The sequence below is a fragment of the Rousettus aegyptiacus genome, unplaced genomic scaffold (assembly GCF_014176215.1).
Source record: "Rousettus aegyptiacus isolate mRouAeg1 unplaced genomic scaffold, mRouAeg1.p scaffold_m13_p_2, whole genome shotgun sequence".
NCBI classification, from domain to species: domain Eukaryota; kingdom Metazoa; phylum Chordata; class Mammalia; order Chiroptera; family Pteropodidae; genus Rousettus; species Rousettus aegyptiacus.
Window position 1 is genome coordinate 4,756,588 of NW_023416295.1, and position 16,865 is coordinate 4,773,452.

The 16,865-nt window shown below is 36.4% G+C and overlaps 1 protein-coding gene across 3 annotated transcripts in view; it reads right to left on the reverse strand.

Moving 5' to 3' along the window:
- GIGYF2 (GRB10 interacting GYF protein 2) overlaps positions 1–16,865 on the reverse strand; it is a 107,978-nt gene that overhangs the window by 61,106 nt on the left and 30,007 nt on the right. For 2 of the 3 annotated variants that reach the window (XM_016134724.2, XM_016134722.2), the window contains exons 6-8: positions 8,536–8,647; positions 4,242–4,353; positions 3,355–3,395 (exon numbers count right to left, since the gene is read on the reverse strand). In XM_016134724.2, coding sequence (XP_015990210.2) covers positions 3,355–3,395; positions 4,242–4,353; positions 8,536–8,647 — 265 coding nt within the window. The remainder of the gene's footprint in view (positions 1–3,354; positions 3,396–4,241; positions 4,354–8,535; positions 8,648–16,865) is intronic. The other variant, XM_016134725.2, reaches the window with a different exon arrangement.

The following is a 16,865-nucleotide window of genomic DNA, read 5'->3' on the forward strand; positions in this document are numbered from 1 at the left end:
AAACTCTGCCTCTGAGAACTCGATGTGACTTCCCCCTACACGCACCCCAAAAAAACTCTGCTGGTATACTAATGCTATTTTTAAAATGTTTCCCAAGTAGACAACTAGAAAAGCTTCTGAAAGTATGTTCATGATTCTTTCACTTCAAAGAATCTACGTGAAGGATTAAGTTTTCTGCAAAGACATCATTATCCTTTCAGAAGAAGAGAGGACAAATCCAAGTGGGGAGAGGGGTTACTGGGAGGTGGGAACAGCAGCTCACTAACCTGGGCCACCTGGGAGCTCAGTGACACTATCTCAGATCAGGAAGACCACATGACATCTAACTTAAAAAGTGCTTCTGCAAACCAATACAGTTAGCATGACAGTCCCAACAAACTGGAGGCAAGCAGTTACTAAAAACCACAAGGCCTAGTTTTATTTATGTACAAGCCCATATTACCAACTGCCAGCAGCAGAGTAATAACCAAAAGTTGCTATGTCTACGTCACACCAAATGCACTAATTGGCATCACACTGGTTGTGATCCTATTAGTATTTGGATCAATTCTCATTTTTTAATGATCTTTTAATTTCGTCCTCACAGAATCACACTACAAGATGACAGCTGGAACTGATCTCCCCCTATGGAGTATATAGACTGAACAGAATGACAATTCCACTCTCACAGCCTTTTTCTACCTCCACATTCTTCCATGGGTAGTCACAGGCATTATGCCCAGTTCCTACCCAGATGTCTCTAATTCCACCTATTTCTTTCCACATAAGAAGCAAATATATGATAAGAACCACCTCTGATTTGAAAAAGAACAAATCATTCTGGAACCTTCAATACTCAAATTCATTTAATCTCACAGGACATCTCACAATTGATCAATACATCAGTGTCCCCAAAAAAAAGATACTCTAGGTCTGCTGTTCTTGAAGAGTCTAAGATATGAGCAATTTTCTTAAAACCTACAATATTCTCAACAAAAGTATATTACTTACAAAAAGAGCTCAAAATCATTACACAGTTAATATAATAACCTTAAGTGAGCATTTTATCAAAAAGCATTCCATAAAAGCCACTATGATATGTTTGACTATATACATGTAGAAATTACCCTGATAATTTAGTAGGAAAAACTTCAACATTCTCAACCACTTCACATGGATTTAGTTTCATGGAACTTGCCTTTTCACAAACATACCTACAGGGAGCAAAGAAAAGGATCCATGCTCTTAACAGAGGGTGACTGGGGAAATCACCCTAATTGAATATAGTTAAATTATGCAAAAGGCAAATAACGATGAAACTATACTCATCTAGTCCAAACCACCAAAGTGTGACTATGTGTCCAACAGTTAAAATCAAGCTATCCTCATGACAGGGAACTCACCACTGGGCAACTCAAGGCATTTTCAGAGAACTCTTAATTATTAGATCTTTTTTAAGACTGTGTCAAATATCTGCTTCCTTAAACCTGCCCTTTAGACTCATACAGATCAAGTCAAATTCCTCTTTTACATGACTGTTAAGCAAATATTTTCAGAGCGTGATCCTATAAATTCTCTACTCTTTCCTGTCCACGGCCTTGTCTCCTATTTAAACAGCCTCAATTCCTCTGTGCATTCTCCATCTCAGGGTTTCAAAGGCCCAGTCGTCCTACTCCAGTGTGTGGGTCCTTTAAGCTGTGGCGCCTGCACTGTCCTGTGACAACATAAAAGGCAGTCGGCCTCTCTGTCACCTGACTCACAGCAGACACTGTAGTTTTAGCAAAGGCTGCACTTAGGACACGTCACACTGCTGACTAACCTTAAGCAAGGCCAGCTCAGAGGGACCCGCGCCTTCCCCCAATAGGCTGCTATCACACTTATTCCATTCATTAAAACTATGGGGTTTATTTATGAGAGACTTTCCATTTTCTGCTGTTAAACTTCCATCTGATTATATGTGGTCTCATGTTCCATCTTAATTCTGATCCCAAGTCCCAACTGTTCCTCTAGACATAAATGATTTGAAAACTTGATCACACATCAACACTGTCATCCAAAAAAAAATAATAAGTATTCAGCACCTAGCACAAGGCCTACCATGAGTAGGAATTCAACAATCACTGAATGAATAAAGGAGTTTATATCCTCTTTCCAAATCCTAAAAATCAGTAAAACGTTATCGCCTCATGATACTGCTATCGGAGAGCTTAGATTACTGGTGATCTTCTGACTCCAAACCCTGGACTCTGAACTACTTCTCTCTGGATTCACTGGCAAAAGTACTGAATCAGATCAGGATGGGAGCAGAGGTCCTGACAAATTCCCAAGGTAATACTTGGTGAATAGTCTACAATATGAGTAAAGTGATAAGTTATCTACCCAGTCTGTTTCAAATTTCTTCATGCTACACTCATTTAATGGATTTCCATTTATATCTCCAATATCATGTTAATAAATGAGAAATTTAAATAACTGATATGCTGAAATAAATTTGACATGGAAACAGTGAAGCAAAAGTAATAACTAGTTTTTAAAAAACAATCTGCAAATCAGTCTGTGAGTGACACTTACATATTTAACATATGTTTTTGAGAACTGTTTACCTCTGTGAGGCACAATCAAGCTCTGGAGAACTTTCCTGGTACTTTTAGGAATTTGGAACTTTTGTAATTTTCAAAACTCCAATGTTACTATGAATTGGAATTTTTTCTCTCAGATATTAATAATGCTTACTGGCAGTCCATAAGGTAGCACCTTTAGATCAGTCAGAAAGCCCATCTTAACATCATAGATTTTTAGTTTAAATTATGATTAATTCACCTTAAACATTGAAAGTTTGTTCTCTTACTATGTTCGTCTTAATTCAGTGGCTACTTTAACTATATAATTAATTTTGACTCATCTTATTTCAAAACAAGAAACAAAGATCATATATCAAAAAGACCAGATGAATAAATGACTAAAGATCAATCGTAGTTTTAGCCTTTGCATTCTTATATAAAAGCCAACATTCTAGCACTTTCCCTATTTCTTCTCACTCATGAGATGCTATTTACACTGGAGTTAATAGACTGATTCCTAATATGAATTTCAGTTCAAGAGATAGCCTTAATAGAGAATACAAGCCTTGCAGAGAACATGCAGACCTGAAAGTTAAATCACATAAACCTAATGGCTGTATTCCTCATCCCTGGATGTATGCAATAGAGCCCTCAAGTAACTCTCAATGCAAGCAGTGCTACAACCCCACCTACTGGAGAGGTGCCGGCAACTGAGACAATTTTTAATAAAAGTATCCTCATGTGAGAGCCTTGTTAAGAACTAACATCATGGAAGTCCAGATAAAAATAGTTCAAGACAGTAAGAAAGCCTTACCTACATCTTTTCGTCCTGGTTTTTCAAAACGTCTGTCACCCCTAGAAAAGATAAAATAAGTTTCAAACAAGACTTAAGAGTAATAAGTCGATTTCCCATCCGTGACAACCACTTTCCCTATCTTTCTTTAATAGTATCTCTTCCTTTTTCAAATTATAAAACAAATACATGGTTAGTGCGTAACATTTGGAAAATACAGAAAAGCACGAAGACAAAAACAAAAATATCCACCATCTTACCAAAAGCTACCTTCTACTGACCCAGAAACGATATTTTTTCATTAGATATTTTTAATTAGATATGTGCTTATTTTAGACACATGCTGTATACAGTTTTATATACTGCTTTTAGAATGTGCTTTCTCACATCATTAACTATTTTCAAAATGATCCTAACTTTAATGGTTATGTAGTATTCTACTGTGTGGATATACCATTATATTAGGAGCCATGCTGAGTTTAAGCTGTTTGGCTCACTTCCAATTATGTTCTACATTTCATCACAGTAGACGTCTTTGCACATGTATCTTTTTGTCCTTGCTTATCTTGATAAACTGCCTGTAAAGTCACGAACAATACGGAGAAGATGGTTTAATTAACAGGAACAAACTAATAAAACGTCAATACTTCCCACTGAATGCTAATCAAATAGCAAATCTAATTAAATATTAACTACCCACAGTGGCACTACTATATTAAACTATCTAAAATGCTTCTTCCTTTAAATAAGGATCATTTAAAAATTTCTAACACATAACTTGATATTCAATAATTAACATTTTTTTAAAATGAAAATTTACAACTGTATGCAGTGGCTTCTCCTCTGCAGAAAGCAGAAATTTTTTACACCGAGAAACCGTTACTCTAAGATGTGGACCCTTTAGTTACCTTTCCTCCCAGCTCTGCGACCTATGCATTTCCCTGCCACCTCCTCGACCAAACACACCCTCAACTTCATCAAAGCTTCTTTGGTAAAAACCACATTCACCTCTGCCTCTGCCTGAAAATAAGAAAACAGAAAAATGATAGTCAGATGTCAATGTTTGGCACACATTCCACACCAAAGATTAATCTTCAAAGTTCTGTCTCTATATAAAGCAGGATGTCTACATTTAAATATTTAGTGAGGCCCAAAGGATCTTCACCTATGAGCCCAACGATGGCACTGAAGTCACTAGAGCTCAGGAGGTTGAAAGAAACAAGTTAGCAAACTGGTGTGAGGGCCCCCGCCCCAGCCCAGAACAAAGTGTCTGCAGAGAGCTCTGCAATAAAAAGTTCAATACTAAAATTCCAAGATGAATATTAAACCATTACTATGAATTAAACCTTTTATTGGATTTCGACAAAAAATGAAAGATTTTGGAGATTTGAGGAAGAGAGCAAATTAAGTACAAAAGCCAACTACAATGTTTAAATAATTTATCTAACTCCAGAGAAAGGTTAATAGGGTCAACTCTAAACTATCAATTTTGTGAATTAACCCCTTAAAGGATATTCCAAAGCAACCAGACACTCTTTCCCCTTTGCTCAAACCTTGAAAGAAAGTATTACAACTAAATTCGAACCACAGAGTTGGTACAAGTGTGTAGATGCAGGGATTTAGAAGCGCTAGTGGTTCAAGTGTAAACTGGCCATTACTGAAGGCAATTTGGTCAGACCTATCAAAATCTGACTCAACAATTTTATAGCTAGAATTTATCCTTACAGAAATACTCTAACAAATATGCAAATGCATATGTATGAAGATGTTCACTGTAATTTAAAAAGTCAGAAACAACCTAATCAATAAAGAACTGGCTAAATAAATTCTGATAAAACAATTCAGTGGACACTATGAAACCACAATAGCGAAAGCACTAACTACCATTAAAAGAAATCTAAATTATTCTGGTGAATGACAAAAGCATGCCAAAGAACAACAAGTACAAAAATGTTTCCACTTCCATAAGTGATACAGCTGCACAGCTGGGGTCAGGAAGGATAGACACCCAGTGCTGGTCTGAGGCAAGTCAGTACGAACTTCCAGCCTTAGCTATGCTTTCTGTACGGTGCGGAGATTTCCCGACCAATGTGCGCCGTACGTTTCCAACACAGGCTTGAAAACTGGAGGAGGGTGGCGGGGTCTAGGGATGCATTTATGCCTAGATGAAATCTGAGCCAGCATCACTAGCTCAACTGCTCCAAGAGTGTAAAACAACTCAAAGAAAAATGATGTTGAATCTTGAATAAAAGCATGAATGCATTCCAAAGCAAAATACAACTGACCTAAAAACTTCAAATATCCATACAGTACTTCTATACCTTGGTTATAATTTCTCAAGAACTGACTGAGAATACAGTTGTACCTTAATATCTTATTAGGGAACACAAAAATAATGAACAGAATTGTATGTGGATAATCTTAGGAATGATGGGTACCTTCTCAATAAGTCCTAGTATCCATTTTTCATCTGTAAAATGTTATTTAAGATGAGGATTGAAATATAATCATCTTAAACTTACCTTCTAGTTGCATCAATTTAACTTTAAGTCAACTTAAAGTTAACTCCCAGTTTCAGTATCTCTCTCCTTAGGTAACGTATACATTTTATTTAAGATCCTAAAACAGTGTAATACAAACTGTTATATGACACTGGGGTGATCTCTGAAATGATCATTTTTAGAGTGAAAGAAAAAAAGTACCCTGTCCTTTTAGAGAAAAATTTTCTCAGGAAAACCATTAAGTATGTATCATCTTGGAAAAGTGTTTTATTCTAAAAACATGGAGGTGAAAAATAGCCTCCAGAGTGCCAAAAAACAAGCAAACCCCAAATAAAAGAGTTTCTGCCAGTTGTGACTAGCATTAGCACTGGTCCTCCTTATGAGACTAAAACTATCAGTTGGCACATGAAAAGAATCAGATTCTAGAGCATTCCAGCTTGTAGAACATTAGAAACAATCTTCAAAGTACAAGGCCCATAATCACTTATAAGTCTGGTTTCCAGATAAGAAGGAGCAAGTAAATATGATGAGTCTTTCATAAAGCTCAATTTAAAGGACTGTGCTATTGTCTGAGATTTCACCCTATTCTTTTAGGGGATTAAAATATTCTTCCTTTTAATAAAGACAGTGGCTGACAGCAGATCTCAGTTGTTTGGAACCGCTTTACTGTTAAACACCTTAACCAAATAAAATAGAAGGATGACAACTTTATGTTGTTTCCCCATATTTGTTTAAATTTTACTAGTTCATGATATTTAGAAGTCTGGAAGTCTCTCAATTTTCACATCAAAGTTTCCTCAAGTTAGAAAGAGCCAGGATTAGCATCTAATGTTAGCTCTCCTCACGTTAAAAAAAAGCCACAATAATCATTATTTAACCAACGAGTTACAATTAAGTAACGAGTAAAGATAACAAAACCACAGATTAACGGTTTTACAAGGACATTAAAAAGAATCACAGTTGGGACAATGTTGTTTGAAGTATTTTTCACAAAGTCAGTTCACTCGACTAGTTTCAAGCCATTCTTTCACATCAATGTTAATTAATTCACTACTTTCGTTACAGTATCTCATGTTTTGTGCATGCCCCGTTCAAATTCTGAATGAAAGAGAGCTATCCTACATGATACCCTATACTTCGAAGAAACCAGAAAGTGGGGGAGAAATTTACCAATCCTTCATTTGTTTCTCGATATGGAATTTTTTTTTTTAAGCCTATTTAGAGAGATTGGCTGATATTTGCAGCACTCAAACTTGGTGGTCACCTGAGGCACATAAAACAGATGACCTGTGGGGCACATTCCTTGATTAATGAGGTCTCTCTCTGACTTGCCCAGAAAGGCACTGGAGACAGAGCTGAGCACACACCACCTCTCCCTGCGGCCGGCCCACCGCACAGAAACACAGGAAGCACAAGAAATGCCCAACAGGAGGCCAAAGCCATCTCCAAAACACGACTGCACCACCACCAAGACACACAGAGCTCAGACGAATTCCGGACCAATGGAACCTAGCTGCACGTGAAAATCGGAAGGACCTGTGGGGCTTTTGAGGCACATACGAGCCTGAATCTCACCCCAAAGTATTTCCTCACAGAGGTATTTCTTGTGAATTTTACAGATAATTCAAACAACTCCCCAGGTTAAAAACCACTGTCCTAGAGACTTAAATTTAAAAGGAAAAAGCATGTACAACTTGGTGACAGCACCTAGCCTGCAAGTGGGCATTTCGGTTAACCTGTTCATTATTTACCACGCCTGCATTCCCATGTGCTGGCGGGGCTACCGAAGAAATGTCTTCACAGGAATGCACAATTTAATACGGTCTCCATGAAGACTGAGCATAAATTACTCTATTCATAAGGCACAACTTTAAGAAAAAAGGGTCTGGATAGTCCACACTCATGATCATGCCAGCCTGGGCGGTGCGACGTGCGGACACAGTGGCCTCCGTCTCTGCGGACACACAGTTCCTCTCTCTCTGAAGCACCTCTTAAAGAAAATTACAAGGTATATTGAGACCATGGCTATGATTTTAACCAATTTAGAGGTAAACCCTCAAGTAAATACTTATATTCCAAACATCAAGAATGCCCTTCATAGCAGAAAATCAACAAACCCAAAATAGACAGCAAATATCAAAGAAACAAGTAATATCGAAATAAGAATTACTCTTCTAAGAAAAGAAACAAATCTATACAACTACAGGTTAAATAAATGACTGCTGCATAATTGTTTTTTGTTCCACCCCCTAAAACAGCCCTCGTATTGATGAGGCAGCTTTTGATAAAGTCTCTCTCTGACTGGGGACTCTCCTGGCACATGGACTTACTGAGAAACCCTTGTCACAGAGGTCTGCGGGGACTTCGGTGCTATTCCAGCAGCCACCACACTTTACGGAGCTCTGGCTCTCAAAGTGCAAGGCTCGCTGGGGGCGAGGACTACGGATGCTGAGGATCTTCCGGAGTTAACCAGGACCATCTAGAATCCTCTGCACTCAAATCTCTAAGCTAGAATTACCCTCCTCTGCTCCACATCAGGGCTTGTGAAGCACATACACCGGGAACTGGTTCAGAAAACAAATGTTCAAGATGTTTAGAATGTAGTTAATGTCAAAAAAGTTTTTAAAACTTAAGTAGTAGAATCTTTTCCAAGCGACGTCCCTGTCCTCCTCCAATATGACTGTTTCACAGGAACGCTCACCTCGCCCTCGCGAAGAGCTGCGACCTCTAGGAGCCCCCACCACTGTTCCTCCTCCTCCTCGTCCTGTCAATCGCAGGACAGCGGCACTATTTACAGACATGGAAAAGTTTCTCTGCCAAAAAAAAAGAAAAGAAAAGAAAAGAAAAAAGAAAGAAAAAAATGGATAAAACAGGTAAAACTCCATGGTGCTCCTTCCCATCTCCCACTGCATCTATAAAATGGCATCTAAGTACTACTTAGCAATGGGAAACCATAACTATGTGACATATTCAGACGATCCAAAACCTGATTTTAGCTGAAAATTTCAAATACACATTTCAGATCAACACTGGCAACCAATACCTTACACTATGCTAGGTTCTGTGAGGAACAATTAAACAAATGCTAAATGCTGTATGTGTCTTGAAGCAGATAGGGAATATATATCAAAATAGAGAAAATGTGGTCAAAGAGATCTGATTTGAAAGGGTCCCTTAATTAGTGAAAGGCAGAAATGAGATGGAGTCACAAAAAGGTCTGAATCAAAAGTAGCATGAAAAGAGGAAAGTGATCATTTTTGCCTCATTCTGCTCACCAAGTGAATCAGCAACTCCAAGCAGTATTTAATAGAATTACAGGAATCAGAAATGGGGAAGGGCCAAATGAGAATCCACGTAAGATCAACTACCTTAACGGGGACGGGGAAGGGATGCTTGAAAAAAATAAACAAAACCCCAGTCATGAGCCTACACTTGCACCCATAGCTAATCTGGAACAGGGTCAAGTGCACCCTAAGAGAGCAGTGGGTGGGCATCCTGCAAACGTGACGAGGCACACAGGAAGACAGGAGGCCTGGGAGCCAAAAATATGTTTAGTTGACATATCTGGATAAATACAATATATGGGGCTTCAGAATGGGAAAAGCAAAAAACCATTATAAAAATCTTAGAAAATAATCTTAAAATACAGTAGTTTTTTGACTGTGCAGGTCGGCACCCCAACACTTGCGTTGTTCAAAGGTCAACTTTAATTTGAAGCAGAATTTCCAAGAAAGTTTTAAACGCCACAAACGTTGGAATATATTTTTTACCTGAATACTCCCTGTACACTTTGAACCTAAAAGACATTTGTACAGAGTGCAGAGTGTGACACACTGCGGAAAATGCAACCTGAGCGTGGCGATAGCCAGGGGAACCTCCTGGAGGAGGACAAGAGGTGAGACTTAAGGCGTAGGTTGCAATTTTCTTTTTTGACTAATTATTTTAGTACAAATTGTTTTCCACTGTGAAGTCCTGATTTGCTGTTTTGATTCAAAATCAATTGAAATGTGATATACCTCTTTGAAGAACTCAACATACAAATGGTTGAAAACTTCTCCTTTCATTACTGAATTTCTTGTTTTAAATCATGGGTCACTTTCTCATACAGGTCTCACTACTAGTCTTTATCAGAACTATGTCTGACAATTTGTTCGGGTAAATTTCAGAAACTTATCAATGTAAATAAGTTTGTTTTCTTTGAGTTTGATATATAATTATATAATACGTAACTTTAAAAGTGAAGACCTAAGATGTAATCGGTAACTAAAAATTAGAGGCAGCCACCAACTCAAAAACACTTATTTCAAACTATATTTTAATAAAACTTAATTTAAAAAAAAAAAAAAGCTGGTTGAAATGATGCATTAACTTACCTTTCAGCACAGAGTAACCAGTAGAGTTACTGAATAATGCCTCTGGGGACTCAATAAAGCAAGACTGTGAAGCCTCGAAATCTAAATTAATATATTCTAACATTGACAAGCCAGAGGTTAACGCTAACTGCATATTGTATGCCATGATCTCATGCAGCTGACAACTCACTACCAAACTACCACGTGTATAAATCTCAAATGCACCCACTGTAGGGGGCGGGGAACCTCTCATGTACTTATTACAGCCTCACACACTGCAGCTCAAAGTATACCTGATATAGTCTCTAGAAGGCAATTTCTGAAAGTATATTTAAATATTCATGACCTTTGAAACGATTCATCTTACATTTGTGAAAATTAAGCATAAAGATCTTTAACTGTATTAGTGTATTTTTGTAAAAGCAAAAATGGAAACCTGCTTAGTATAAACCAATAGGAACTTGCTGAAAAATCACAATCATCCATGTGAATTCTACGTAGTTGTTTTAAAAAATAAGGCAATTATTTATTGGGTTGAACCATATAAAACTGCTAATATTCAATCATTTCTGATCCACAAAAACTGCAGTCTCACAGTCAACCTAACATACAAAAAATATATATATATAAATATATATGTATGTATAGACACACACACACGTCTGTGTGTGTGTGTGTGTGTGTGTGTCTATACATACATATAGAGAGAGAAAAAGCAGAATTGTACTTAGGAACATGCCTGAGACTGACTAACTTTGGCTCTTTTACCCAATTTCTCTACGCCTCTTTTCCCTCACCTATATAATGTGGATAGGAATAACATTTGTAACTACTTCTTGGATTGTTGCAACTACTTAACACATTTAACAAGTGCTAGGAACAGTGCCTGAAACATATTAAAAGCTAAATAAGTATTTGCCATGACTCCTAAATAGATGCTTAGGTGAAAACAGTGAGGTGTAAACCTACGTGCACAGCATGCGACCATCTATGTGACTGTGTTTAAAGGAACCGATTACAGCTGATCCTTTGAACAACACGGCTTGAATTGCACAAGTTCTTATGCATGGATTTTTTAAAATAAATACTATAAATGTATTTTCTCTTCCATGTGATTTTAACATTGTCTTTTCACTAGCTTTATTGGAAGAATACAGTATATCATACATACACAAAATATGTATATGTTCATCGATTGTTTATATTATCGGCAAGGCTTCTGGTCCACAGCAGGCTACTAGTGAAGTTTCTAAGGAATCAAAATTCACATGTGGACTTTCGACTGTATGGTGGTCGGGGCTGTCAACCCTGGTGTTGTTCAAAGATCAACTGTATAAATCATTGCAGATGTATTAAACACCCATGAAGGAAACACAGGAAAATGAAAACAGTGGTTACTCCTAAGAAAGAACAATATGAGTGTGGGTGACTCACGGACTTGCTTTTCATCATATGTGTTTTTTTAAATTTTTTAGGTACATATATGAAGTAATTTTCTTTGCCGGCAAATAAATAGAATTCACCAATCTGGTAGCAGCTACCTAAATTATAGGTGTATAGAGTCAGGCTTCTCAAACTGAGATCGATACACACTCAAGGGAAACGCCACACCAAAAGAGCAACTAGAAGATCTTTGAGCATCAATTTCGTTCTAAGAAAACTTTTTTTCCTAGTTATATTTTATTCGTACATGCATGCATGGGTACAAATATATAGAAAACATACAAAATTAACTTGCATTTTAAAGATAAAATATTTATTTCAAGTAATCAGGAAACTTAAGATAGGCAATAAGAAGCTATTTTAGGTTATTAAAGTATTCCCCTCCCCAACAGAAATAATGGGTGAAAAAGTATGTAAAACTCTAGTCTACAAAGATCTAAATAATTCCTGAAGGGGAGCCTGACCATCCAAAGGACAAACCTCAAAATGTTAATGGATCTTTTGCCACCTTTAAGCACTGTCCTACTCTGTCATATTTTATAAACAAAAAAAGCTACCAAATAAGTGCCAGGAAATCCTAAATTATACATTTTAAATGCTTCTAAATATAGACCCTGGTGATCTTCTGTGACTGGCTGAAAACCTTCCAATTCTTATCTTAAGCCCCTATAATTATGGCAGCCAGAACTTAACACCGTAAGATAAACTTTTCCATTACAAAAAGAAAATGAAAATTTCCCCGTTAAGTTACTCTAGAACTAGTTTTGGTGTGTAGGTGTATTGCATACCTAACATTATTCTTTTTCAAACTGTTAACCAGCAATCCCTGGAAGCATTTGTTGAATAATCCTTGATTTTCCAGATGATTTATATAGCCACTTACTAAATACTAATGTCTTAGAAATGTTATGAGATGTTTCTAAATGATTCAATTACTCATTCTGTTTATTAAATCCATTGTTTTGGTAACTAATAGCAAGTCCTCCTCCTTACTTATTAAAAAGCTTTTCTGGCCCAGTCAGTCTCTAAGAAACCTAAGAAATCATTTAAGGAAAAATAAAATTATTAAATATATGTATAAACAGCTAAAAAACCTTAGAAGAATAATCACAGATTAAAACTGGTATCCTGAGCTATATAAAAATTAACTTCTGTATTTTTAAAAAATCAAAAATGAACTTAAATGCAATTTTGAAGTTTAGAAAACGTGTTAGGGTTAGCTAATATAAATAGTACTAAATCAACAAGAAAAAGATTACTATCCAAAAGATATATTGGCAAAGAACAAAAAAATTAAAAGAAATATAAATACAAACATTTGTAAAACTCTGCACTGCACTGGGGAAAGAACTGTAAATTAAAATAATGGAAGAACATTTGTTCCAAATTTACAATAAAAACATTCAAAGTTGGAAGTACAGAAGAATGATTAGTGTATACTATCACTTATACAAAAAAGGGAGGATTTATTTAATATTTACTTGGAAAAAATACACAGGAAACTGCTAACATTGGCTGCCTTTGGGAAAGGGAGAAAGGAAGCTGGAGGAACAGAATGGGAAAGAGATTTTCTATTATTTTCTACTATTCTTTAAATTTTGATTTTCTACTATTCTTTAAATTTTGATTTTTAAATCATGTGATTTATTACTTACTCAAAAAATAAATTTGAAAAATAAAGATAATGAATATGGCCAAAGCAATGGTAAATTGCTATAGTTCTGGCAGCACGGAGACAAGACATCCTCATACAAAGCTTCTGAGCAGTATGCAGCAAGTCCGTTTTCTCTCTGGACTTTCAATTCCATTCTGCTGATGTATGTGTATGCCCTTATACTACGGTTTTGAGTACTGTTAACTTTGTAGTAAGTTCTGAAATCAGAAAGTATGAATCTCTCATTCTGCTCTTTTTCAAAATCGTTTTGACTATCTGGGATCCCTTGCAATTCCATAAATTTTAGAATTCACTTGTCAATTTCTCCCAAAAAAAAAGCCATCAGGATTGTGATGGGGATTGCACTGGCAATAGATTAACAATATTAAATCTTCTAAGGCTTAATAAACACTGGTCCCTTTCCATTTATTTTAAGTCTGCTTTAATTCCTTTCAACAATTTTTTGTACTTTTTAGTGTAAAAGTCTTACACCTCCTTGGTTAAATTTATTCGTGAGTATTTTGTTTTTGATGCTATTGTAAAAGAAATTATTTTCTTAATTTCCTTTGTGAATTGTCCATTGCCAGTGTACGGGAATACCACTGAGCTTTGTGTGCTAACCCTGTACTCTATGACTGTGCTAGGTTCATTTATTAGTGCTAATAGTTTTCTTGTGGATTCTTTAGGATTTTCTATGCAGGATCATGTTATCTGCTAATAGAGATAGTTTTACTTCTTCCCTTCCAATTTGGATGCCTTTTATTTCTTCTCGCCTAACTGCTCCGGCTAGGATTTCCAACACAATGCTGGATTATCAGCAGTGAAAGTTCCCAATCTCAGGGGAAAGCTTTCAATCTTCACCAGTAAGTATAGTCATGTCAACAATGGACCACATACATAATAGTCCTGTAAGATTACAATGAAGCTGAAAAATTCCTATCGCCCAGTGATGTCCTGGCCATTGCAAAGTCATAGTGCAATGCATTACTCACATGTTTGTGGTAATGCTAGCGTAAACCTACTATGCTGCCAGTCATCTAAAAGTATACCACATACAATTACGTACAGTATATAATACTTGATAATAATAAATGACTATGTTACTGGTTTATGTATTTTTACTGTGCCTTCTCTATGTTTGGATACACGAACACTTACCACTGTGTTACAACTGCCTACAGTATTCAGTACAGTAACATGCTGTATAGGTTTTTAGCCTAGGAGCAAGAAGCCAGGTATGTAGTAGACTTTACCACCTGGTTTTGCGTAAGTACACTCAATGATATTCGCGCACGACGAAATTACCTAACTACACCTTTCTCAAATGTATCTTCATCATTAAGTGACGCATGACTGTTAGGATGTCAGCTGTGGGTTTTGTATAAATGCCCTGAAATTAAACTGATGAAGTTCCTTTCTATTCTTAGTTCAATGAGTGTTTCACCACGGAAGGGCGCTGAATGTGTCACACACTCTTCTGCGCCGAGTGAGACGCGAAGTGGTTTTCCTCCTTCGTTCTGTCGTGTGGCGTGCTACACCGATTCTCTTATGCTGCTCCACCCCTGCATCCGGAGGCTAAACCCGACTTGGTCATGGTGTCTAATCTTTTTAATATGCTGTTAAATTTGAATATATTGATATATTTTGACATACAAAGGAAAAAGACCTATAAAACATAGTAAATGTTAACAAGTAATTGTCTCTACACGGTTAAGTTTAGGGGTGAGATTTTCTTTATATGTTTCTGTATTTTCTACAATGAATATGAATACCTTTTATAATAAAAAGTAAGTATTTTACTGATTTTAAAGTATAAAGAAATAGTTAAATCAATATGAAAGACAACCCTACAGAACAACGGGCAAAGGGCACAGACATATCAAAAGCCATAATGGCCATAAGCCTATAAAAAGATACTCAATCTCACTAGTAACTAGTGATATGTATATTAAAAACAACCAACACAGCCATCATTTTGGCCAAAATTTAAAAACCAAGAACTGAAGGGCTGCATAATAATGAGATCTCTCATACACTGCTGGTGAGAGTACAAACTGGATTAAATCACTGTAGAAACTAACGTGGCCATACCCAGTAAAATTTAAAAAACACGAAGAACCAAAACACAGTGATTCCATTTTTATATCACATGTTACAAGAATACTTACTGAAGCATAATTGGTAAGAGCAAAAATTCGAAACAACCTAAATATCTAAGCAGAGGTTTAAAAAATAGGCTTTTCTCACACATGAAATACAATGCAGCAGAGATGAATGAACTAAAGCTATGTGTATCGACAAAAACATAAAAATCATTATTGAATGAAAAAAGCAAGCTGAGAAATAAAAACTACAGTATGTTATATATAAAATTTACAACCCAACAAAATGAAACTTTTATGGCATATGGATACACAAACATGGGGTGCAAACATTAAAACATGAATGAGAAAAGTCATCCAATGCAAAGTAATCTCTGGGAAGGGAGAGAGAGATATACCCCAGGCAGTCTGAACTACATGGGGAATCTTATTAAAACAGACACACAAATATGTCATAATTTTGAGACTTCACATATCTGAATTATAAATATACTGGTATAATAATATGCTCTATACTTGTCTATCTTGTCTATCTGAAATACTTCATAATAAAAATGTTTTTAAGAAAAATTAAGCCAAAATATAGCCAAGTGTCAATTTTTTGAAAAGGCACTTTTCCACAATCACTGGAGACAAGACTTTCTTTTCTGAGTATTCTTTACAGCGGCAGTATACACCTTTGATCAATGAGAATATCTACTGGTAACTCTAGATCAGGGGTCCCGAACCCCCGGGCTGTGGACTGGTACACTGGTCTGTAGCCTGGTAGGAACTGAGCTGCAGGAGGTGAGCAGAGGGCTAGCAAGCAAAGTTTCATCTGTATTTGGAACCGCTCCCCAGCACTGGCATCATCACCTCGGCTCTACCTTAGATCCTCAGGCATTAGATTCACATAGGAACACCAGTTCCCAGTGCCAGAAAGGTCGGAGACCACTGCTCTAAATGACATTGGGTTTCATATACAAAGACAGAAGCCTGATTTAGAAGAAACCATAACAAAATAAAAATTACTCATGAAAGAACGTTGCTGAAAATCACCAAAGATCAATATCACACCTTTCTTAGAATTTAACGCAGTTGTAATACAGTTCTTCTAAAAAGCTTTTCTTTCATAACAGAGTGACTTCCTCATGCAAAATATGGCAGGAACATAGAGAAAACATCCAGAGTTCTCACAAAAGTAATAATGAAAATGTTCTGGAACTAGAAAATGGTAATGGTTATACGACTCTGTGAATATACAAAAAACCACTGAACTGTATACTTTAAAAGGATGAACTTTATGGCATATGGTTTATGTCTCAATAAAGCTGTTTTTTCTTTTAATAAAAAAAAAGTAATGATTCCTCATTTAAAGTTGTATTCCAGCATTCCAACAAAGCTCTTATTTCTCCAATTTGCTACAATCACCGTAACTCCCTTGAAACCAGAAACTGTCTCATTGATCTTTGGACACAGTACACTGTAATGGGACAGCACG